At 36.1% G+C, this 23092-nt stretch overlaps 3 protein-coding genes across 3 annotated transcripts; 2 read left to right on the forward strand and 1 right to left on the reverse strand.

Annotated features, from left to right (window-relative positions):
* Nucleotides 1-1507: 1507 nt before the first annotated feature.
* Nucleotides 1508-13499, forward strand: LOC130717210 (protein fluG). The gene is made up of 18 exons (XM_057567352.1): nt 1508-1748; nt 2754-3005; nt 3812-3878; nt 4011-4127; nt 4210-4315; nt 4589-4745; nt 4833-4928; nt 5002-5050; nt 5908-6167; nt 6663-6835; nt 7680-7800; nt 7865-7917; nt 8016-8145; nt 9311-9456; nt 10075-10263; nt 10597-10829; nt 11357-11493; nt 13097-13499. The coding sequence occupies exons 1-18, from the start codon at nt 1587-1589 to the stop codon at nt 13157-13159; spliced, it is 2511 nt and encodes an 836-aa protein (XP_057423335.1). The 5' UTR covers nt 1508-1586; the 3' UTR covers nt 13160-13499.
* A 1378-nt stretch (nt 13500-14877) lies between these two features.
* LOC130720672 (thaumatin-like protein 1) lies at nt 14878-16497 on the forward strand. Its single transcript, XM_057571350.1, has 2 exons — nt 14878-15073; nt 15738-16497. Exons 1-2 carry the CDS (start codon nt 15019-15021, stop codon nt 16397-16399), a joined length of 717 nt encoding a protein of 238 aa, XP_057427333.1. The 5' UTR covers nt 14878-15018; the 3' UTR covers nt 16400-16497.
* Nucleotides 16498-18736: 2239 nt separating this feature from the next.
* LOC130719134 (uncharacterized) lies at nt 18737-19192 on the reverse strand. Its single transcript, XM_057569772.1, has one exon. The coding sequence runs from the start codon at nt 19190-19192 to the stop codon at nt 18737-18739; it is 456 nt and encodes a 151-aa protein (XP_057425755.1).
* Nucleotides 19193-23092: the final 3900 nt, after the last annotated feature.

Below are 23092 nucleotides of genomic sequence, written 5' to 3' on the forward strand. Positions count from 1 at the left end.
ACAAAAATCCTGATTCCGCCACTGCATACAATTGCAATTACAATTTGATTTTACCACGGACCTTAAGAAGTGAAGATCAAATTGAAGCGCTCAATTTAATTTTCGCCACTGACTTGAGTAGTAAAAAACAAATTGAATTTTGCAACTCCTTAACCAACTAGATGCTTTGGTTGATTTGAGTCAACAAAAACAACAACTAACAAGATGAACTTTGCTTTGGTAGTCCCCCCTGACCAACAAGGTTATCCACTTTGTTATGAAACCTTTGAGCTGTTCATGATAATATTAAATCTTATAGCAATTTGAACAGAAAATATGACTTTTTGTTTGGAGAAGTAAAAAAAAATTGTATCATATAAACTTACATTGGACATTTTATTTTTTGAAAATTTATGCTAATTTAATAGTTTTTCTAAGATTTAATAAGTTTTTGTCTCTGCAAAGTTGCCGCTTTTTATTTTGGTCCTGGTTCTTGTTTTTATTTTCTATCCCCTTAGCTTTTTTATTTTTATTTTGGTTCCTTTAAAAAATGTATTGGTTTTTAGGCTCTATAATAAGTGTATAAAACTCGTAACAGTTGTTGCACCATGTTGTACATTAACCCCAAAGGCAGAATCATTGCGAGTGAAGATTTTTCTTCATGTTTTTCGATGTGGTAAATTCAGTGTTTATCGCATTTTTAGACACTTTAAAAGGCTCACCTATACATAATTAATATATTCATATAAAGAGAATGATAAATACAAAATATTGAACATGAGAAACATGAAAAATAATTCACATGAAAGAATATATTTCCCCACACAAAGAGTGAGAAAGAGAGAGAAGTATATATGAGTTATTTATGAAGAATAAATGATTTAATAGTTAAAAAAATATGAAGAAAATAAAAAATAAAGAAAAGAGTATAAATACATTAAAGCTATTCATGAATCTGGACATGTGATTTTCCAATTAGAAAAAAATGAATCTGGACATGTTAACATCATTACGCATCATTGTATCATTACGCATCAATTTATCAATTTATTTTAGTGAAAAATAAAGTCAATCAAATGCAAAAGTGATTACTTCCCATGGATCATTAGATTTGACACCCCACTCATTAGAAATGTCACCCCACTTACGGAAACTCAGTTTCCGAAATATTTCGGAAATAAGGTTTCCGAAGCACTTTTTCACTCAAAAGTGGGGTGTTACATGTATTTTGCACTACAAATCACGAATTAGATTCCGAAATAATTCGGAACTTGAAAATCCGAAAATTGGGGGTGTGAAATCTAATGGTTGGGGCGGCAAATCCAACTCTCCTTCCCATGTGAAAAAGACAAAATGCAGAAGTGATTTTTGTAAGATCATAGACACAATTAATTAAAATTTCAAGATTATATTTAAATAGCTCTAATAGAGTATTAATTTTAATGTTTGACTAGTTGCCGTCTTTGGACTTCTTGGTAATTTAGATTTTGCTTATAGTTTTTTTCGATGAATGTGCATTAATTAATCAAAATATCACTCAAATCCATAGTCATGTTACTTAAACCAGTTCTGATTTCTGAACACACATTGAGACACAGAGAGAGATAATGGATTTCAAAGAGTTGAAAAAAGCGGTGGAGGAGGTGGAACTGGTGGATGCTCATGCTCACAACATAGTTTCCCTGGACTCCAACCTTGCTTTCATCCATGCCTTTTCTGAAGCCTCTGGTGATGCCCTTGCTTTCTCGCAACACTCTCTATCCTTCAAGGTAAGTAACTTCTTCCTCCTCTGACTTCTCAACTCCTTAGTTAAACACCTTTTGTGTTTGCTCTCTCCAACTTCTTCAAGCATTTGCTTCATATCCTCGCCATGTTACAGTGTAAGAAGAACGTTTTCTTTTTCTTTTCTGAATATGTGGTTTTAATATACAAACTATATTTACGAGTTTGTATATTAAAATATTAGTCAACTAATATAAAATATTTTTAGAGTGAATGATTAATTTCGTCCTTGAAATTAAGCTTAAGCATCGGACAAGTTAGTCTCGTGGTTAATGACTATGTTAAATGTCGGTCAAATTAGTTTCTATATGGAATTAACTTGGGGACGTTTTACGTGACTATAGAAAGTAACTTGACAAACATTTGACATCTTCAGAGACTGCAGAAGATATTTTCTTCTTTTAGAGACTAATTTGTCCGACGCTGACACCTACACAAGACAAAATTGAGCATTTACTCTATTATAATTTTTTAGAGAGAGAGACACCTAAAATTTTCTTTCAATTTTAATTTTTCATAAACAAAACTGTCAAATAGAGATAGGTTTTATTTTTTCAAACCAAATTGAGATAGTTAAGAGTGACAATTTGTTCTTGTAGGTGATCATATTCATTATTCTTTTGATTCTAATGCGTTCTGGTCTTCCTTCATGATTCATTCAGAATGTTACTTTTATACATATGAAGTTAACAATGTGTGTCATTAATGAACTTTTCACTCAGTAGTCACCACTGTATTTGCTTTGGACTTGCTTATTGCACCATGTCACATTTTTACAAAACGTATTGAACTGGCCTAAATTATGTTTTGCATTCTCAAGGATTTGTAGTTTTGGCTTTGGGAATTCATCAGTATTGGATATGTGAACTGGTTTTCCGTTCAACCTGTATTTACTTATATGCTATCCTCTAGAGTCTAGACTTTTTTTTTAGTAGAACTTTCTATAATTTCAGTTTGGAATCTTATTATGACACCCTATTTTGTCATGTCAGAGAAATTTGAGAGAAGTAGCTGAGCTGTATGGATCCGAGTTATCTTTGCAAGGTGTGGAAGAACACCGAAGGGTCTCTGGGTTGCACTCCACCTGTTCGACATGTTTCAAAGCTGCAAGAATCTCTGCCATACTCATTGATGATGGCTTAGAATTGGACAAAAAGCAGGATATAGAATGGCATAGGAGTTTTGCACCTCTTGTTGGTAGAATCTTAAGAGTTGAACGACTGGCCGAGAAAATCCTTGAAGAAGTGAGATACCTATAGACTTTTAATCTGTATTTCAATTATTATAAGGCATCTTTTGTTATTTTAGGGGCTTGATTTTTCTCTGTTTTACTTGTATTGTTAACCATGTTATCTACATGCTTTGCTCTTTTCTGGGTTGTGTTTATCTTTGCTGGCTGAAATTCCATATCAATATTTCATAAAGAATAAACGATTTAATTTTCATCATTCTAAGATGTCATAAGAAACTGGAGAAGAGTTTTTATCCTTATAGTCTCTAGGATCAATGTTTTGAGTTTTGACAAAGACAGCATACTATGATAGCAGGCCAGAAACCTATTTGCTTTTGAGAGAACCAGAATTGATCGAATGAGGATGAATTTTATGGTTTGTTTGATGCCTATAATTGTAGAGTTCCTTAGTAATCCATGTGAAGACCTTTCAGGAAGTTTAGTATCATACTTAGTTTAGGTGCTATTCCTTACAGCGATTCCAAGCCATATCCTTCAAGTTCACCCCTTTAATCATGTCAAATTCAGTTTTCCACTATTCATTTGGTTTCCAAAAATCGAAAGTTTATGATCTTTGAAAGACTCTTACACAGGACTTAGTCTATAAGTTGAGTTGCCAAGTTTGAAGAAATTGAAATTTTTGGGAAATTATTTCCAGCAAAAAGTCGGTTAATTAAGGCCAGTGTTGATTGATAGCAAGAAATATTTCCTGATTTCTGCTGTGTTGCATGCTTCTATTTGCAACTATATTGATGTCTTCGGTCTTCCTCTAAGACATCTGTCAATTTATGTTATATTCATATGTGATGCTACATGAAGGATTTGTCAGATGGATCTTCTTGGACAGTGGATTCATTTACTGAAGCATTTGTCTCAAAGTTGAAATCATATCCTTCATATGTTTGATGTTTCTCTCTCTCTCTCTCTCTCTCTCTCTCTCTCTACACTTAAACACAATAAATGCTTAGCTTTTTTAAAATTTTCAATATTTTAGCTGTGTTCCTTAGCATCACTATTACAGTTTCTGGTGAGATCTTTGGATTGAAAAGCATAGCTGCCTACCGCAGTGGCTTAGAAATCAATACAAATGTAACTAAAAAAGATGCTGAAGAGGGTATAAGACAGGTTTTAACTGGTGAGTAGACTTGTAGAGTTTACAAATTTGTTTTAATATAATTTATTTAAGGATATTTATATTGAGCACTCAATACTTTCAGCTGGGAAGCCTTTCCGTATAGCAAACAAAGATCTTATTGACTACATCTTTTTGCAAAGTTTGGAAGTTGCTCAATCCTATGACCTGCCAATGCAGATACACACAGGGTAATGTATGGTTTTAACTTTTAATTTGTCTGATACTTCTAGATATATTGATATCGAGACCTTTTTGGGGTGAACATAGCTTGTTGAGCTCAAAACATATGCAACTAATGTTAACGAGGTGAAATTTGTTTTGCCTTGTTCACTTCTAGGATCTACCACACTTTTCCCAAATGATAAAGCTGTAGTTTCTGTTCCTATTTACAGCTGTAAGGATATAGATTACCATGATTATTGTTTGATTGTACCTCTAACAACTTTCCTTTCTGTAAGTAGCTTTGGGGATAAAGATTTGGATATGCGTCTGTCCAATCCGCTTCATCTCCGTGCAGTTCTTGAGGACAAGAGATATTCAAAGTCTCGGATTGTTCTTTTACATGCATCCTATCCATTCGCAAGGGAAGCATCATATCTAGCATCTGTTTACTCCCAGGCAAACACTTGATTGCTCTGTCTTGTATTAGTAGATTTTAATTTGGATTACAGGTCCACTGGTGGGTAACACAATCTTCTCCTTCAGGTTTACCTTGACTTTGGGTTGGCAATTCCAAAGCTTAGTGTACATGGGATGATTTCTTCACTTAAAGAGCTATTGGAACTGGCTCCAACAAATAAGGTGACAATATAAGAATAAAAGTTACGTGGTTTTGTGCAACTAATTTCTCAAAAGAATAAGCTTTGCTTTGCAGGTGATGTTTAGCACTGATGGCTATGCATTTCCTGAAACCTTCTATTTAGGTTGGTTGACATCTATTATCTATTATGTTTTATGACATCTAAATTTGAAGATTATATGCTCAAGTGCTTTGTTGTGGTTGTTTCAGTTTCACTTGCTTTTCTTCTCTTGCACATCATCACCTTGAAGTGTCTTGTTCCTTTTGTCATGAAATGTATGCTGTTTACTTCCCTGCCTTGATGCTTGCACTGAGTACCTGACACTTGAAATATCAGCATCACCTAACTTACCAATTTAAGGCCAATAAGTTGTTAATTGGTGAGAAACAAATTATTGAAATATGCTGGCTGTTTATTATCCACTTGTAAGTAGGTACTTGAGCTATACGCGAGTTCCATATTTTATTGTGGATGATCAACGACAACCATGCCCCAATCCTGCCATGCTAATGCTAGAGATAATTTTGGTAAACTGGTTCTAGAGATTATGAGATATCTTGTCTGTATTGGAGTTTCATCTCTATATTAATGGCATGGTCCTGCTAAGATCAGAAGAATCATTAGCCATTTCTTTCCTAATGTTTACCTGATACGCTAATGCTGGAACGTGAAAACTCCAAGGGGTACTCAAAGTACTAAGATATGTACTTACATATAAATGCATCATATATTATGATTTCAACTCATGCTTCAAACTTAAATGCATTTGAATAATTGTAACTTCTTGGATTCCAAAGGATCATGAGGTGAACAAATTTTCGTCCTGAATCCTTTGAATGATTTCTTGAAGTTCTTGTATGCAACATGAGTGTAACAATTAGTTTTTTGGAGCAATTGATCTGTCTTTTAAAATTTCCACCTTTGAAGTCATATTGGGTATGAATATTACTTGTTAAAATCATTGAATTTTTCTTTCACAGGTGCAAAGAAGTCTCGCGAAGTTGTTTTCGCCGTTCTACGTGATGCATGCATCGATGGTGATCTTTCAATTCCAGAGGCTGTGGAAGCTGCAAAAGACATCTTCGCAAGAAATGCAATCCATTTATATAAGATTACTTCTGCTAACTGTGGTGTTAGTTCGCATAATAATTTGCCCCAAAGGTTGAGTAATGGCTTAGAGACTGATGTATCGTTTGTTCGAATTATATGGGTTGACAATTCAGGACAGCACAGATGTCGTGTGAGTTTCCCTTGAGCTTGTTTCTGTTATTTCATTATTCATATCCTTCGTAAATTCAACCGGCATTTCTGAAACATTTAGATATAGAAGTTGCAACCAGTAGAACACTATTTCTCTAAAATTGGAGTCAAATTAAATTGCAAGTTCCTCACGTCAATCATGCCGTATATTGGACATTGTAACTGTTTCTTTTAGATATTTGTACGACAAAGCAAAATGATGAAGTCAACCAAAGAAAAAGTTTTGCTTTCATTTTGCATCAAGACGTAACCTGTCAGTTCACTTAACATTCTACCTTCCCAAATAAGTATATTAAGAAATTTTACTGCATGTTTTCTGTCCTTATTTTTTGTTACTTTTGTTTCCTTAAGCAGAATGGGAATTTAGGTCCTGTTTGGCATATTTGTTTCTGGCTGTCCAGGCTCGTAAGATGTCAAACTAGAAAGTTAAGGGACTTCATATTGTATTCTGAGATGCTGTCAAATTTTGTTTCAGGCTGTTCCTAGAAAGCGTTTCAATGATGTTGTTACAAAGAATGGGGTTGGTTTAGCATTTGCAAGCATGGGAATGTCTTCCTTTATGGATGGGCCTGCAGAGGGGTCTGGTCTAAGTGCAGTTGGGGAAACAAGATTAATGCCTGATTTGTCTACTAAAAGGAGTATCCCTTGGTACACAATATCTTTCTCCGGAGGATATTCTGAGCTTTCATAATTTCAACTTTTGCAATTGATCTTCAAGTTTTCAGACACTATTTTAAAATTTCTGAATTTTTTTGATGAATGTACAGAAGAATGAGAGCCTGATGCAGGATATCCTTGGTTCCTTCTGATAACATATAGATATCTATATGATATTGTTACAACTGAACTGCTACGTAGTTTCCTTTTCTCTTTATTTTTCTTTTTTCGGTAAATAGGGAGACATACTGACATAATTAAATGATAATATGCAATTCAAGATGTGCGTATTTTGTTTTTAATTAGGGGGAAGGGAGCCATAAATCCTATTGTAGTTATTCAAATATATATGCTTCATTGTATGTTTATTTTCATAATGTATTGGAATGAAATCCTTAAAACCGTGCATTCTTCCGATTTCCCTCTCTCAACGTGGCATTTTATTCCATCTCATTGAATATTTGGGAGCAGATAATTTTTTCTATTAATACAACTTATTTTTCTTTTTCTTTTTCTTTTCCTTTTGTTTTTTCTCTTTTAATTCTTAGCAGTTAGCACCACTAATCTGTTTCACAATTTTTTACTGCTCATGTTTTAGTTTATCCTGTTATGTAAGTTCTAAGCGTATTATTTCTATTTCTTCTCTCCGTTAGCTATTATTTTTGTGTTTGATTAATGTCATATTTATTAACCAAGTAAACGGCAATTGCATGGATCAAGTGCTTGTTTTCCTTTATCTAAACCATTTAACAGTGTAGGCTCTTCTGTTCTGCAGAAATACCTTTCTTAAAAGATATCAAATTATTTAAACTGATGCAGTTCTCTTCTTTTATAGGAACAAGCAAGATGAAATGGTTTTAGCTGATATGAATGTCAAACCTGGTCAAGCATGGGAATATTGCCCAAGAGAGGCCTTAAGAAGAGTTTCTAAAATTCTGAAAGATGAATTTGACTTGGTATGTTGCTGACCTTGCCTCGTTTGTGAAGTACTGTGCTGTTTAACTTATGGTCTGCTTTCAGGTAATGAATGCAGGATTTGAAAATGAGTTTTATCTCTTGAGGAGCATAACAAGGTATGACATATCACTGAATTGATATTATCTTTTGATCTAAATAGTGGAATTTGCCATGGCAGTTGGTTAAAAATGATAAAACAAAATTAATCATTCAGGGATGGGAAAGAAGAATGGGTTCCATTTGACTCAAGTCCTTACTCCTCCTCATCAGCATTTGATGCTGCTTCTCCCTTACTTCGTGAAGTTGCTGCTGCTCTTCATTCCTTGGGAATTTCAGTAGAACTGGTAAAAAGGAACTTATGACATGCTCAATTGTGAATAAAAGATATGATAACGGCTTCGTTTGATTTTGATTGGATTTTTTTTTTATCTGTTGAAAATTGCTTTCACATAAATGACTCAGTAAGGTTCAGGATTACTTTGCCCTGATGTCTAATCACTGCCTTTAACCAGAAGCAGTAATGATTTACTAAACAAATAGGCAAAGACATTTTAAAAGCCTATTTATCTGAAAAATTAGGGTAGGCCATTCAAAATGCATTTTACGTCTAATAAACCGGTCTATTTAAGTAAATATGATAGAACCACCCTGAAATCTGATATTATTTCTTACAAATCCCTAATTCCCAAATTGGGACTAGAGCAGAATACAAGAGAGAGTCCACACCCTCTAGAGAGCCCACACCCTCTTCCTAATCCCAATACCCAAATGATACAAAAGATGGTATATGTTCTCTAACCCCCTCTTATTTATAGGCACAAGCCTAACTAACCCACTAACTAACTATCTAACTATGTAATAAGTCCATTACATAACTAACTAAACCATGTGATATGTGAGTACCTATCAAAATATAAATAATGTAATAATATTTTATTAATTTGATATTATATTTTTACTATGATATCCTTAAATTATATATTTATTTACTTGTTTAAAGCTTACATCTTAGCATATATAAATATTTGTGCTGATAAGCCTATTTAGATATAGATTTATGATTTTTTTCAAATACCTTATTATAAAGTAACCTTTTAAATATGTATTCCTGCCAAGCTGTACTTTTAGAAACACCAAGTAAGATCTTGAAAATGGCCTATACCAATCCAACAAAGTAGGTTTAGGCGTTAAGTTTAGGAAGTAAGCCAGGCCTTAGAAATCCATCCCATCCTAGCCTATTTTCATCCCTAATTGTTATACAGGGATACTTTTGGATTAGAATATTCATAAAACTGAATGCTAGCACCAAAAAGCCGGACAACAAATATTATCATTTAGGTTGTTATGTGTGACCAAGGTCCCTAAAAGGATCATCCTCATTTGTGTGTTTGAAAACATTCTTCAAATTGACCTTTGCTGGCCTTTTATAGGTATTAAAAAGCTTCCTCTTTCTAGAAGTTTTTTACCTGTAGCCCATTTTCTGAACTTTCTTTGTTTACAATATTGTAGTTACATGCAGAAGCTGGAAAAGGTCAATTTGAGCTGGTTCTGGGACATTCTGTTTGTACTAATGCTGCAAACGACTTAATTTACACCCGTGAAACTGTTAAGGCCATCGCCAGAAAACATGGCTTGTTGGCAACTTTTCTTCCAAAGTAAGTGGCAAAGTTTGTTTACGCATGTGTAATTCAGATTTAAACAAAAGAGAAACAAATTTTCACTTCAAACTTGCCTTGAAGACGGGTGCAACCATATTTGACACCGTCTGGACATGATTGTGAATGTGTTGTGATGTTGTAAATGTGTTGCCGTCTACTATGGTGAAAAAACCTGGTTGTGTGTTGATAGAAAAACATGACTTGAAAGTTGAAACTATTATATTTTAACAATAGTTGAACAAGACCAATCCCATAATAGTTAACTTTATAATTCAATAGTGTTTGGAGGACTTACTACCACTTCAAAATACCCAGACAAATTATAATTTAAAATAAATATCTTTATATCAGTTCTTTTATCATAATTTAGAAGTCTATAACCAATCAATGCTTTTACAATTTTTACCAAAACAGATGTATATGATCTTGATCTATGGAAAATAAACACTCATGTTCACATATTAGAGGTATAATTTGTCGAACTAAGACAGGGTTGTATACAGTCTTGTTCATAAATTTAACTACTGCTGATGAGCTCTATTTTTCTCTTAAAGCTCAGAACTGAACATTTTGAATTTGAACTACATAACATGGTGTTCTCTTGTCATATTTAAGGTACGCATTAGATGATTTTGGTTCTGGATGCCATGTGCATCTTAGCTTGTGGCAGAATGGCCAAAATGTATTTATGGCATCTGATGGATCATCAAAGCATGGAATATCAACTGTGGGAAAGGAATTTATGGCTGGAGTTCTATATCATCTTCCTTCGATTTTTCCATTTGTAGCACCACTTCCTATCAGGTTACTCTTTCCATTATCTTGCTCATGCTATATATGTTGACTAAAAACTTATATTATGGTGTACTATTATGCCACTAATTTTGGTAGCTTTGATCTGTTATCTATGAGGACTCATTCTGCTTAAAGCTCATGTTTTTAGGAGGAGGCTTATTTAAAAAAAATCTCTAAATAACTAGCATTATAGTAAAACAGATATGTAGTAATGTTCATATGCCAGTTATTCTAAACTTTAAAAGGAGTAAAATATCACAAGTGACCAATGACCATCTTTTGTTATTCATTTTGAAATTTTGCTGCTATATTTTCTTACATCGCTACGCAATTTCTTTGCAGTTATGATCGGTTACAGCCCAACACATGGAGTGGTGCATACCAGTTTTGGGGAAATGAAAATAAGGAGGCTCCATTACGAGCTACATCTCCACCTGGAACTCTTGATGGTTTGGTGAGTAACTTTGAGGTTAAATCATTTGACGGTTGTGCAAACCCGTATTTGGGTTTAGCTGCCATAGTTGCTGCTGGCATTGATGGGCTTCGTAGGCATCATCCTCTTCCTGAGCCTGTTGGTAAGATCGTATAACCTTGATTATACAGTGTGTGCAAAACGTGCATCGTTAAATAGTGCTTGTTTCTATCAACAAAGAGCTTACACGATTTTCAAATAACTTTCTGTATAGTTCAAATCAGCTCACGGAATAAAGCGAATGTATCTGTCATAATTCATATTCATACCTTAAAAGTTAGCATGAGTCGTTGCTTATCGTGAGCATATCTGATACAAGCCTAATTTCATTTGCTTTGATATAAAATTTTAAAATATTCAAGAAAGAAATTGTAAAATACAAGTATAAGTGCCTGTGGAGTGTTAGGCAAATATAAGCATCTGACATGAATATGACATGGCTACTCTTTCAAAGGTTCCGTGATTTCTAGATCTTTACTTCAATCAAGCTTTATTTCAAAAATTTCCTTCATGCTCCTTATACAGAATTCGCATAATGGTTGCATGTAGTTTTTTTGATTCTTATATTTTTCAGAAATGGTTTCAAAATATTGATCAAATAATGAACTTCTTATTTGTTGTATGAAACAGATGCAGATCCAAATCCAGAAAACCTTCAGAGATTGCCAAAATCACTTTCTGAGTCTCTGGAAGCGCTCAATAAGGATGACTTCCTTAAGGAATTTATTGATGATAAGTTGCTGACTGCCTTTAAGGCAATTCGAAAGGTATGTATTTGGCTTTGATGCTTCTAAATCAACATTCCTTAGAATGGAAAATGCTTTTACGCTTAGATAGCTGTTGGGTACTTGTGACCTTGCGTGGTGTAGATATGACAGGTTCTCATGGGGTGGAGTAACTTGTGTATTAGTCTCTAGTGGGAAGCCTTTTCTTGTTTTAGATGCAGAAAATTAGGAATCTAAGGGCCTGTTTGATTAATGATTTGTAAAATAGTTTTTAATTTTTTAAAAAGAGATAAACTCGGTTTTATATTAACTGTTTTTTAAAACTGTTGTTTAAAAGAGTTCTTATTTTTAGTTTTTAAAACTAGAATCCCAAACATCTCTAATATCTTATAGGTATTTTTCTGATTTTGTTTTTAGTTTTCTAGTCACATGTCTTTCAGCTTTGTAAAAGATCTCACATCTTGTTCAAACTATTTTATTCTTCTTTTGAAAAGTATGTTTTAGAAAACTGTTTTTGAAAATTGTTCATCATGTGCTTTACCTGTTTTCAAGCATATTTTGCATCATTTACTTCACCTGTCCCAAAATTTTATATGCCATCACACCATCGAGAGCTTAATCATGCTTTATCTTGCTTGTATAAAAACCCTTTGAAACAAAATTTCAGGATTACACAATTTATAGTGGTCTAGTGAGAAACATGAGTGTTATTGTGTAGAGCTGATTTATTCATGAAAATTACTAAAGTGAAAGCTATGTTGTCAATCCTAGTTCCCAGCTCGTCGCGGCGAGCCTCAAAACTGGGATACCGGGACCCGGGAAAGCAGGATGGTCGGGATAGTGAATTTTTATCTATATTTTTAATAATTTATACCATACATACATGTATTAAATCATGACAAATACAAGATAAAACGGAGAAGAGGGTCGAAGTGGGTAGAATAGAGGTGACGCTCGCTGGAGAAAGGTCAAAGTTCCTGTTGTGGTCGTTGGCTGGTTTTGGGCCGAAGAGAGGGAAGGGAAGGTGCAAAAGTAGTACAGAAGAGAAGAGGGTTCGAAGTGAGTAGAGGAGATGGAAAGGTCGAACACAAGCAAAGTGCTAGGATTTTTTCCATTGCGAAAACCCGGAAATAGCCCTTAACCCTTAATAAAAACCCCCAGCGTTTACATTTGAGGAGAATTTTGGAAAACTGGGGCATTCACTATCTTGTTGGGATCCTAGCAGGGATGGTTGGGGCAGTGAGTTGGGACAAGATGGGAAAATTCATCCCTTGGCATGGCTAGGATGGGATGGGAACTCGGGAATCTGCAGGATCCCTGCCGAGATTGACGACTTAGAGTGAACGAATAATTATTTATTTATTTATTCTTATATTTGAGTATGTTATGATCATGTTATATATATATATATTTTTCCGGAAGATACTTTAGATTAAATCAATTATAAAAATAACCTTGTTCTTTTTAGAGACAATTTAACTTCACTCATTTATCCAGAACTTGAAGAATAACTGATGCCAATAAATGACAAGACCTTATTCATATGGTTTTGAGTTTCACTATATTCTATAGCAGGGTCATCAATTGTCCCTTTTCTGTGATTCTCTAATCCAACTTGTTAATTTTGATGCTTTATTGTGCACAGGCTGAGATTGATCATTATTCAAAGAACAAGGATGCATACAAGCAACTCATACACCGTTATTGAGCTAGTTGATTTTGTTCCTGTGCGCAAGACCGGTCAGAGAATAATTTGGATTCTGGCGGATTCTTCAGAATAAAGATTAGTCATTGCTTGCATTTTCACTTCAGTTTAAGGCTAGTAAAACACAGTTATGGCCTGTTAAATTTTAAAATGGTGCATCCTTGTATAAGTTTTAGCTTAGCTTTATTTTCTTCTTGTTGCCATAGTAAGATATGAAATCCAATGTTCCTGTGCTCAACTTTCACCTTCAACTTCAACTTCAACTTCTTATTTACTGATCCAAGTAGAATTTGCGTAAGCTGCTGAAAGCCTAATATCATTCCTGATGCATCTTTTTTTGGTATGTTAATGGTAAATTGACTCCAATATTACGTCTGAGTGAGGCTCATGAACAATGCACATTCTTGCTACTTAACAAGATTGTAGATTGTTTCACCAAGAAAAAATGCATTATGTATTCTTCTTGGTGCTAATTCCTTCTCAGACAAACACGCCCCCACCCACGACAGTTTCCTTATAAATTGTGTTTTGAGAATAGTATTCAAAAGCTAAGAGTAGAAGAATTTGTTTCATTTGAATAGTTTATAAATTATTTTTGAAGCATAAATATTTTGTATTTTGGAAGCGCGTGCAACTTATTATATGGAAAAATATGTTGTACAAGAGAAACAAAGGGTTGGAATTGAAGTGATCATTCATTTGTTTAGAGTTGTCTACAAAATTAGGTAAAATACTTTGTTACAGGAAATTGATCATCCTCTATTTTTGAAAGTGAAATTGATCATCCTCTTAATTGTGCATGAACTCTCTTAATTGTGCATGAACTCTTTATTTGATCTTTAATGGCATTAAAAACTCCTTATCCTTAACAAATGCTCACAAATGCCACCTCTTCTCTCCTTCAATTGTAACAAGTCTTCCCAGTCCAATCGATAAACTCTTCTTTGATTGGTGACACGGGGTGCATTACATTGATAATTACAGGATGTAAGCGGGTATGATTCAACCCACGAACTTTATCAACCAGAACCAACATAATCACATTTTGGTGGGTGGGTTGGATCATCAGATCAGTTTAGATATTTTTCACTACATCCGATCACCACCAGTTGGATATTGAGTTTGGAGATTGAACACCCAACCCAATTCGCGAACTGCATCAAACCAAAACAACCCAAAAACATAACTAAAAAATAATTTATTATTTTTTTCAAATCTGATCACCTGATCCGAACAAACTCATTCAACATCGAGTTGGTTCAGTTCGGGTGTAGAGGCAAAAAATAAGAAAACCAAATCAATCTAACCCAAGACTCTTTGATTGGTTTGGATATAAACACCTCAAATCCGAACCAAACTAACAGAATTACACCCTAGATATATATTTATACATAGTTCTATATTTGCACCCCATATGCCTTAGACCTTGCAAAATAACTTTTTGTAATTGTAGCGTCTCCAACAAAACTATATCTTCTCCAAATCAGAATGAATAACAGTAATTGGTTTACCTAACTTTTAAAAAAAGAAAACCCTCAACTGTGATGTATTCTCACCTATGGCGATAGCTTCTTATGAGTTTTTCTTTCTATATTTTGTAAAACCCAACTACAAAGTCTTCATTTCATTTAATGAGTTTTAGCATCTAATAAATTAATAGGATTAGATTAATTATCCTAAAGAGCTGTGTATTCATTGGAATATGAGACACGATTGCACACAACTGAAATTCATTACTAGATGTTTTTAAGTGTTGTGGTTTACCTTGATAATTTTTCAGCCATCCTCTATAAATTACATTTTTCGTCATATCCCAAACTTTGTGGCTGCATTGTCAAATTCGTAGTTGAAGGCTGCTTTTCATGGCTCCTAACACCATTATCATGCTTTTCCTTCCCTTGCTGCTGCTATGTTCTGGTAATGTATAGGAGTACTATTTTGTTAAACATGTATAAAGGGGTTTCCTTTCACGAATACATTTGACGTTTGATCACTATATATAAAGGTAAAAAAGGTTTCATAAATTTTGTATACTCATTTCGCTTACATGCACTTCAGTTCAAACAATTAATACAATCATTAATGAACTAAGTTGGTGGGTTTTATTAATTGACTTAAATAAAAAATTTAAACCCTCTTGATGTTAACCTTTGATTTTTCATCAAGCATGTTCAATTTAATTTAATCAGATTCACTAGCACGATGCATAGGATCGGTGGCTTCCACAAAATCGCAGATCAACATCAAAGTTAAGAAAATGAATCCACCCTAGAGATCTTCACAGTCTAAAAATATGAATAAAAAAAAAAAATTAGTCACTATTGGGCAGGATTGAATGATTTTTTTTCTTCATTTGTCAAGAATTACATTGATAACCATTTTTATGATTCAAGATCTAAATTGAATGTGCTTCTCATCTTTCAAGAATTATTTTTACGTTCAAAAAAGAATTATTCTGACTACTATATCTTTAAGAAACTAAGTTAACTAACCCTGTATTTTAATGATTAATTATAATCACTATTCAGTGAAATTGTAAGAGTTCTTAATCTGATGCAAAACTTTTTACATGTTTTTTCAGGAGTGTATTCTGATCTCATACTTAATTTGGAAAATCGGTGCGCAGACACTATATGGCGTGGCTCCAACTCAACCATTTCGGACATACAACCATTTTTAAATCCGGGAGTCCGTACGTCACTCATGGTGAGAGATCCTTGGTCCGGAACCATTTGGCCTCTAACTCGATGCACAAATAGCGCATTACAGAACTTCTCATGTGCAACCGGTGATTGCGGGACAGGATTACTAGCTTGTTCAATCCCCAAATACCCGGTAACCGAATTCATTTTCAAAATCAACGATTCTGTAGTCTCATATGATCTAAGCTTAGTTCATGGACAAAATGTTCTGGTCCGCGTCAAACCCAACGGTGGAACCTTGGTGGATGGAGGATCAGGTCCTTGCCCTATGGTGGAATGTAACAAAGAACTTTCAAGTGTGTGTCCCTCGCATTTGATAGCGTATGACCAAGATGGCCAGTATGTGGGTTGCAAGAATAGTTGTGATGTGATAGATGATCCAAAGTATTGTTGTGATGGTGTTGCTTGCATTCCTGATGAGTACATGAAAATGAATAAGCAGCTGTGTCCTGATGCTACAACCTTCCAGGGTGACAAACAGCCTTCAGTGTGCAAAGGGGCTATTAGTTATGATATAACCTTCTGTCCTGATCCCCTGTAATTGCAATATAGTTTTGGAACAATCAACAATTAATCTGGGATTGTAAGCATACATATTATATTGGAGAATAAATGGAATAAAGGATAAGATTCTATAGATTCATTCTATTTTATTGTTATTTTGGTGCACAAGATATATACAATTCCATTCCTTATTAAATGAAATTAGTATAGGTTACAACTAGCTAGTGATGACTCCCTTCTGCGCATTTGGAGATTACCCGCGTCTAGTATCGTCACGCTCCAGTGTCAGATTGCGTTAAAGTAGTTTTGCTTTCGCTGTTTAATTTTCTAAATGTAAAAAAAAATAAAATTTCCTATATGATCCTGTAATTTGTTTTTTATATTTTGATTATGATCATTAACACTTCCGTGAAAAGTGAAAAGATTTTGATGAAAAATAAAGTATTTGAAGGAAATCAAGGCGAAGAGTCAGTGGGACTCGACGGCGGGACCGGAGGGTCAGGTGATTGGGAGGACATGGTGTGCCAATGGTGGATCAAATAAGGAGGGAGGTCCTCGGTGAATCACTCATATGAAGAGACATGATTCAAGGACAGGTCAGCAAAGGTGAATTAGGTTTCATAAAAAATGACATGCCGCAATATTATAATTTTTCTGTTAGACAAATCATAACATTTATAACCTCTGTGATTCATCGGATACCCCAGAAAAACACACGGAGTCAATCGTGGTTGCAATTTGTTAATTGTAGCCGAAGGAAATAGAGGAAAATATAGACAACCAAAGACACGTAAGTGTGAGTATGAAGGGTCACAATGATACAACAGCTGAGTAGGAGAATCATTCTGAAGAGTCTTGCGGGGCAGAATGTTCAGAAGGTACGTTGCCATTTGAAGGGCATGATGCCAAAAAGAAGGAGGAACAGACGAATGAGCCAGGAGGGTGCGGATCATATTGTTAATGGTGCAGATTTTTCGTTCCGCTTTGCTGTTTTGAGAAGAAGTGTGAGGGCAAGAGAAGCGAAAATAAGACCATTAGCATTACAATACCGACGAAAAGATTCATTGGCATATTCACGTCCATTATCACATTGGAGATATTTGATATTTGTTGAAAATTGAGTTTTAATAAGTGTAGCAAGAGTAGTAAATATTTCATAAACCTGAGATTTCTTACCAATTGGAAATGTCCATAAAAAATCAGTGTGATCATCTAAAAAAAAACGTAATAACGATGACCAGCAATGCTTAAAATAGGAGACGTCCATAAGTCACTATGTAAAATATCAAATGGCCTCAAAGTAATAGTTTCAGAGGAACTAAACGGCAACCGAACAAGAATCACAAACAGAACTAGAACGCGAAGGTTCACAAAAAATAAGTTTATTATTCCTAAGGTGATTTAAAGCTAAGGAAGCAGGATGGCCAAGGCGATTGTGCCAGACACCAGAAGCAAGACCAGCAAAATGAGAGGAACGGGTAACTGAGTAGAGGTCGTCAAGGCTGTTACATCTCAGGAGAGGCATCCCCGTCTGGAAGTCGGACACCGAGAATCCAAATGGATCAAAAGAAACAGAAACATTATTGTCAGTAGTGAGTTGTCGCACAGAAATTAAGTTTTGAATAATTCGCGGAGTGTGCAAGACATGATTGAGTACTAAAGGTTTGTGAGGGGTAGGAATAGATGCGTGTCCTGAACCCCGAATTGGAATGCCCTGACCACTACCAACTATCAGTTTCTGATTTAAATGACTTAAATTAGAATAAGACGTAAGAGTACCTTGAGATGTCGTAGTATGGGATGAGGCGTCGGTGTCCATGTACCACGTGCTGTCCGGAGGAGTCAAAGATATGGTGTGCATGGCAGCAGCGATATCAGTGGGTGCTGGAGAAGCAGTAGCGGTGTAGGCCTGAGGACGCTAACCTGAAACGCTGGATTGCTGCGGAGGACCCATGGGACGCGACCACTGAGATGTGCGGTAAGGACAAGGAGGCATGCCCCAAGGGGGAGGAGCCCAACCGGGGGGACGAGCCCAACCCCAGGGATTCCAGGATGCCTGCGGAGGTGGGCGCCATGGTGGAGGAGCTGCAACAGGGGAGCCAGATGATCCAGTATAGCGGGACCCACCTTTCTTTTTAGGTTTACCAAAACTACCCTGATAATTACGATTTTTCCCTGACCCAGAACGGTGGTTAGAGTGTCCTTGATTGCTGCGGTTGGTGGTGCGCTGCTGAGAAGAGTCATCAGAATCTTGTGGATGGGAAGCAGAGGTGTGTAGAGCATTCTGAGAGGTCGGGCCTGACATCTTGGCGAGACTAGATTCCTCTAGAATCAGCATGGAGCGAACCTTGAGGAAAGAAGGCAAAGGCTCGCTCTAACGGATCAGGGTGGCAACACCACGAAAAGGCTCTGTGAGACCAGAGACCAACTGGAGAACAAGACGATGGTCACTGACTAGGGCACCAACATTCCTCAACTGATCAGAGATATGTTTTAGACGCTGACAGTAGGCCGAAACATTAGGAAAATTCTCCATGCGAGTGGAGATGAAATCCTGGTCGAGGGCGACAGCACGGGAGTTCTGATTGTCCTCAACCGTAGAAGCTATACGGTTCCAAGTAGCCATAGCAGCAGAACCTTTCTCCATAACAATGGCGAGAAGGTCAAAGGAGATGGTGGAACAAATCCACTGTTTGACAGTAGAGTCAAGAGTGGCCCACCGGGCCTTAGAAGCATCAGTGCGCGTAGGAGGCTCTAGGCCAGCTTGAGGAAAGATGTGGTGGAGCACCTGAGTGGCGTGAGAATGAGTTTCAAACACATCAGCCCACATAGCATAATGATCCTTGTCTATCTCGAGTTTGAGAGGAATGTTGTTTTTGATATTGGTGACAGCAAGGGTCGGATGAAAATCCAGTTTAGCCGGCAGGACAGTGGAGTGACCACAGTAGTGGCGATGGCACTGGTAGGAGTGTCAGTGATGGAGACTGAGTCTGCCATTAAAAACAAACAGAAATAAAATAGTAAGGAAAATAAGGGGTTTTTTTTTGGCTGGGCGGTTCAACCGTCTGGTCGAACCGGTCCGGTGGAGCCGTTGGAGAAGCTTCTCGGGTTTGAGAAGCGGGTCGGATCTGTTTGGAGATCCTAGCCGCGGGTTGCAAAGGAAAAGGCAAACCCTAGGGGTTGCGGCGCTGGTTCGTACGGCACGAAGGGCGGCGCACGCGAGGAGCTGGCTGCCGGCGACAGGCAGGCGCGGTTGGCTGCGGCCTAAGGTGTTCCGGGCGCGAGAAGGGGCGGCTGCAGGACGGGTTTGACTGTAGAGGTTCGTTGAGAACGAACGGGGAGGAGCGACGACGCTACTGGGTGGAGCGCGATGGCTGGCTGTGTCCGGCGGCTCGACGGAGGAGGCGCGGGTGGACGTCAGCGGCGGTGACACTATGTGTGGTAGGCGGTTGCGGCTTGTGTAGGGAGAAGAAAAAATAAAATATTAAAAAAAAATAGGTCAGATAGGGAAGGATCTGAACCTGCTCAATGATACCATGAAGGAAATCAATTTCGTGAATATTATTGGTGGGTAAACACCCTATTTATACAATTACATTGGTGACTGTTAATAAAAACTAAACCCTAATTATATGCATAATTACATAAGAATAAATGCAAGAATATTCTATTCTATCAGTATTTATTAATTTTTTTTAAGTTAGTATTCAGCATTTTTTAACTAGAGGAAATCAGTTACTACTCCTCCATTCTAAAATGGTTGTTGATTAAGGTAATCACTTAACCCAACTTGCGAACTCGATTGATCTGAACTAACCCAAATAACATAGCTAAAAAATAATAAAAATTGATTATTTTATTCAAATCTGATTAGCCGACCCGATCCGAACCAACCCAATCAATCTAGAGGAGAAAAAAAAAAACCGAATCAATCCAACCAAAAACTTTTTAATTGGTTTGAATTATAAACACCTCAAATTTGACTTAACCCAACACAATCGTACCCCATATAATTCTACATTCTTCTTTATTTGCACCCCATATGCCTCTGACCCTACAAAATAACTCTTGTAATTGTAGCGTCTCGAACAAAACTTATCTTCTTTAAATCAGAATGAATAACAGTAATTGTTTTACCTAACTTTTAAAAAAAGAAAACCCTCAACTCTGATGCATGTATTCGCACCTATGGCGATAGCTACTTATGAGTTTTTCATTCTATCTATATCAATATATATATAGAGGATGTATCATGTGAGAAATGTGTTCTTATGTGAGAACATGAGAATAAATCATGACTGTTAGATCTAATCATGAACGGTCCAGATTAAAACATTAAGTCACGTGAGTTTTTAAGAAAGTCACATGACTTTTTTAAGTGATCATGTGAGCATTAAATTGTTTTAATCTGGACCGTTCATGACATGATCTAACGGTCATGATTTATTCTCATTTTCTCACATAAGAACATCTTTCTCATATGATACATCCCCTATATATATATATATATATATATATATATATATATATATATATATATTTAAAACACACTTGAGTTTAGCATTAAATCTATAACTTACTAAAGCTAGAGGGAATTGGCCACTGTTCATAAGAGAAAACCCGCAAGAGCCGGGTCACGGGTCAGGGTTTGGGGCGGTTTTTCCGGAGCCTATTCAGTGGATCCGATGCAGCTACCAGGTAGAGAGGTACAACCAATCTTCTCCTGCAGATTTTCCTGAGATCCTACCAAATCCGAATCTGTAGCTGCTTCTCTCCACATCCAGCTGGAGATTGTGAGTGATAGGTAGCTCCTCCACGGATTTCATATCTCCCTCTCCTCAATTATTTTGCTGATAAATGAAATTGGAGGATCTGTTTCTTTACATATTGTCTGAATCTTTGGTGATACACGATTGCTTTGAGGAAGGGGTGCTTTGATGGAGCGGCGGAATGAGAGGGAAAGCTCGCCAGATTGGTTCTTTTCAGCTGTTTTTCTTCAATGTTCTGTGGCTGATTCTCTGTCTCTTTCATTGAGCAGGTAATATATGCAATGACTGGAATCCAATGGCACCTGTGGGTTCCTAGATGTTTCCTTCAATAGCCGTTTATCTATGCATTTTGTTGTACGAATTTTGCTGGTGTATGGGTTCTAAGTAATGGAGATTGTTTTATCTATTGATGCGCTGACAGCTTTTTCTTCACGTTTTGATTTTCTGAAAAAAAGTAGCAGATTTCATGTTGTACAAATTTTTGTTTTTTGTTTACGGGTTCTAAATAATGGAATTTTTTTTTGTTTTGTTTTATCCATGGTTGTGCAGACAGCTTTTACTTCATGCTTCAATTTTTTGCATAAAAATAATATCATGTTTTATTTTTATGTGTTTGAAATAATGGAGGTTGTTCATTTTTTTAACATGAATTGTCAGTTGAGTTTTCAAACTTGGTTCTTTGATTTCTGAAGTTCTTTTTTAAAGAATAATGTTGGAAGTTGGTGATTGATTTATAAGCCAAACTATAGAGGCCAGTGAGAGTTCTGATGACATGTGTACGTATTTTTTAACTGAGGGTTCCTGTAAGTAATCTTTTGCTTGGTCTATTTTGATTGTGATAATCAGCCAAGAGGGCTGCTGATGATGAGATTGAAAAGCAAGTGAGTGCTAAGAAGCAGAAGATAGCTGAGGTTGCTGCAAAGCCAAAGAAGGAAACCAAGTTGCAGAAGGTTAAGAAGGAAAGTAGTTCAGATGATGATTCTTCATCTGAATCTGAAGATGAGGTATTGTATTCGACTATTTATCTATCTATCACATAGATTTTAGTTAAACTTCATGTAGTGTATTGATCATTTTTTGTGATGATTCAGAAACCTGCACCTAAGGTTGTTCCTTTGAAGACACCTGTGACTGGAATATGTTACAATGGCAAGTGGTGTGAACCCACAGGTGCCATTGGATTCCAGTCATTGACAGGTTTCGTTCCTGGGTTTCTTCATCCCCAGACCCCACTAGATTGCATTTGTGATTGAGTACCTAAAATATATTTAAATTTTAGCATCCTTTCCACGTTTCTTCCTCTATCGTCAGTCATTTTTGAGCACTCACTGTCAATAATAGCTAACCATGAACACTACCAGAACAACAAGTCAACACACACTCCTTACATTAAGAAACTCTGAGCTTTGCTTATAACACTTTGGACTTATGTTGTTCATTTTAATACCGAATTCAACCAAAACAAAATAAGCAGGTAGTAAGTAACTATGTCAATGTCTATGTCCAAAGTTCACATCCTGGTGTTCCCATACCCAGCACAGGGCCATATTCTACCACTCCTGGATTTGACTCACCAATTAGCTTTGAGAGGCTTAACCATCACCATTATCATGTCCCTAATCCTAGGTGCATGTTCAGAGTTGTTACTGTAGTTTACCTGAAAAATTGAAATGTCTACTTATACAATTAGTTCTCACAATGTTTTCATTCTAATTAAGATTGTGTACACAACATGTTCAATAGTTTTCTTCACTGAAATTCAATGTGTCAACTGTGTTTTTTCTTTCTTTCAGGGATTAGATCGTGTTTTCATTCACCACTCTTCACTCAAAATGAGCAGCTCAAGGGAAAACTCGCCAGATTGGTTATGTTCTTTTCTGAAACATATGGAAACATAAGGTAAGCTGCCTTTAACTATGTTAGCTGGGTGTTTGATATCCTCAATCTATTGTTTCACAGTT

Source organism: Lotus japonicus, chromosome 5 (genome assembly GCF_012489685.1).
Source record: "Lotus japonicus ecotype B-129 chromosome 5, LjGifu_v1.2".
NCBI lineage: Eukaryota > Viridiplantae > Streptophyta > Magnoliopsida > Fabales > Fabaceae > Lotus > Lotus japonicus.

Bases quoted from the DNA above. Each gene is read 5' to 3' on its own strand.
- LOC130717210 (XM_057567352.1), top strand. From the start codon at position 1,587: ATGGATTTCAAAGAGTTGAAAAAAGCGGTGGAGGAGGTGGAACTGGTG. The intron at 4,929-5,001 runs GTGACAATATAA...TTTGCTTTGCAG, and splicing joins AACTGGCTCCAACAAATAAG to GTGATGTTTAGCACTGATGG. The intron at 9,457-10,074 runs GTAAGTGGCAAA...GTCATATTTAAG, and splicing joins TTGGCAACTTTTCTTCCAAA to GTACGCATTAGATGATTTTG.
- LOC130720672 (XM_057571350.1), top strand. From the start codon at position 15,019: ATGGCTCCTAACACCATTATCATGCTTTTCCTTCCCTTGCTGCTGCTA. The intron at 15,074-15,737 runs GTAATGTATAGG...ATGTTTTTTCAG, and splicing joins CTTGCTGCTGCTATGTTCTG to GAGTGTATTCTGATCTCATA.
- LOC130719134 (XM_057569772.1), bottom strand. From the start codon at position 19,192: ATGTGGGCTGATGTGTTTGAAACTCATTCTCACGCCACTCAGGTGCTC.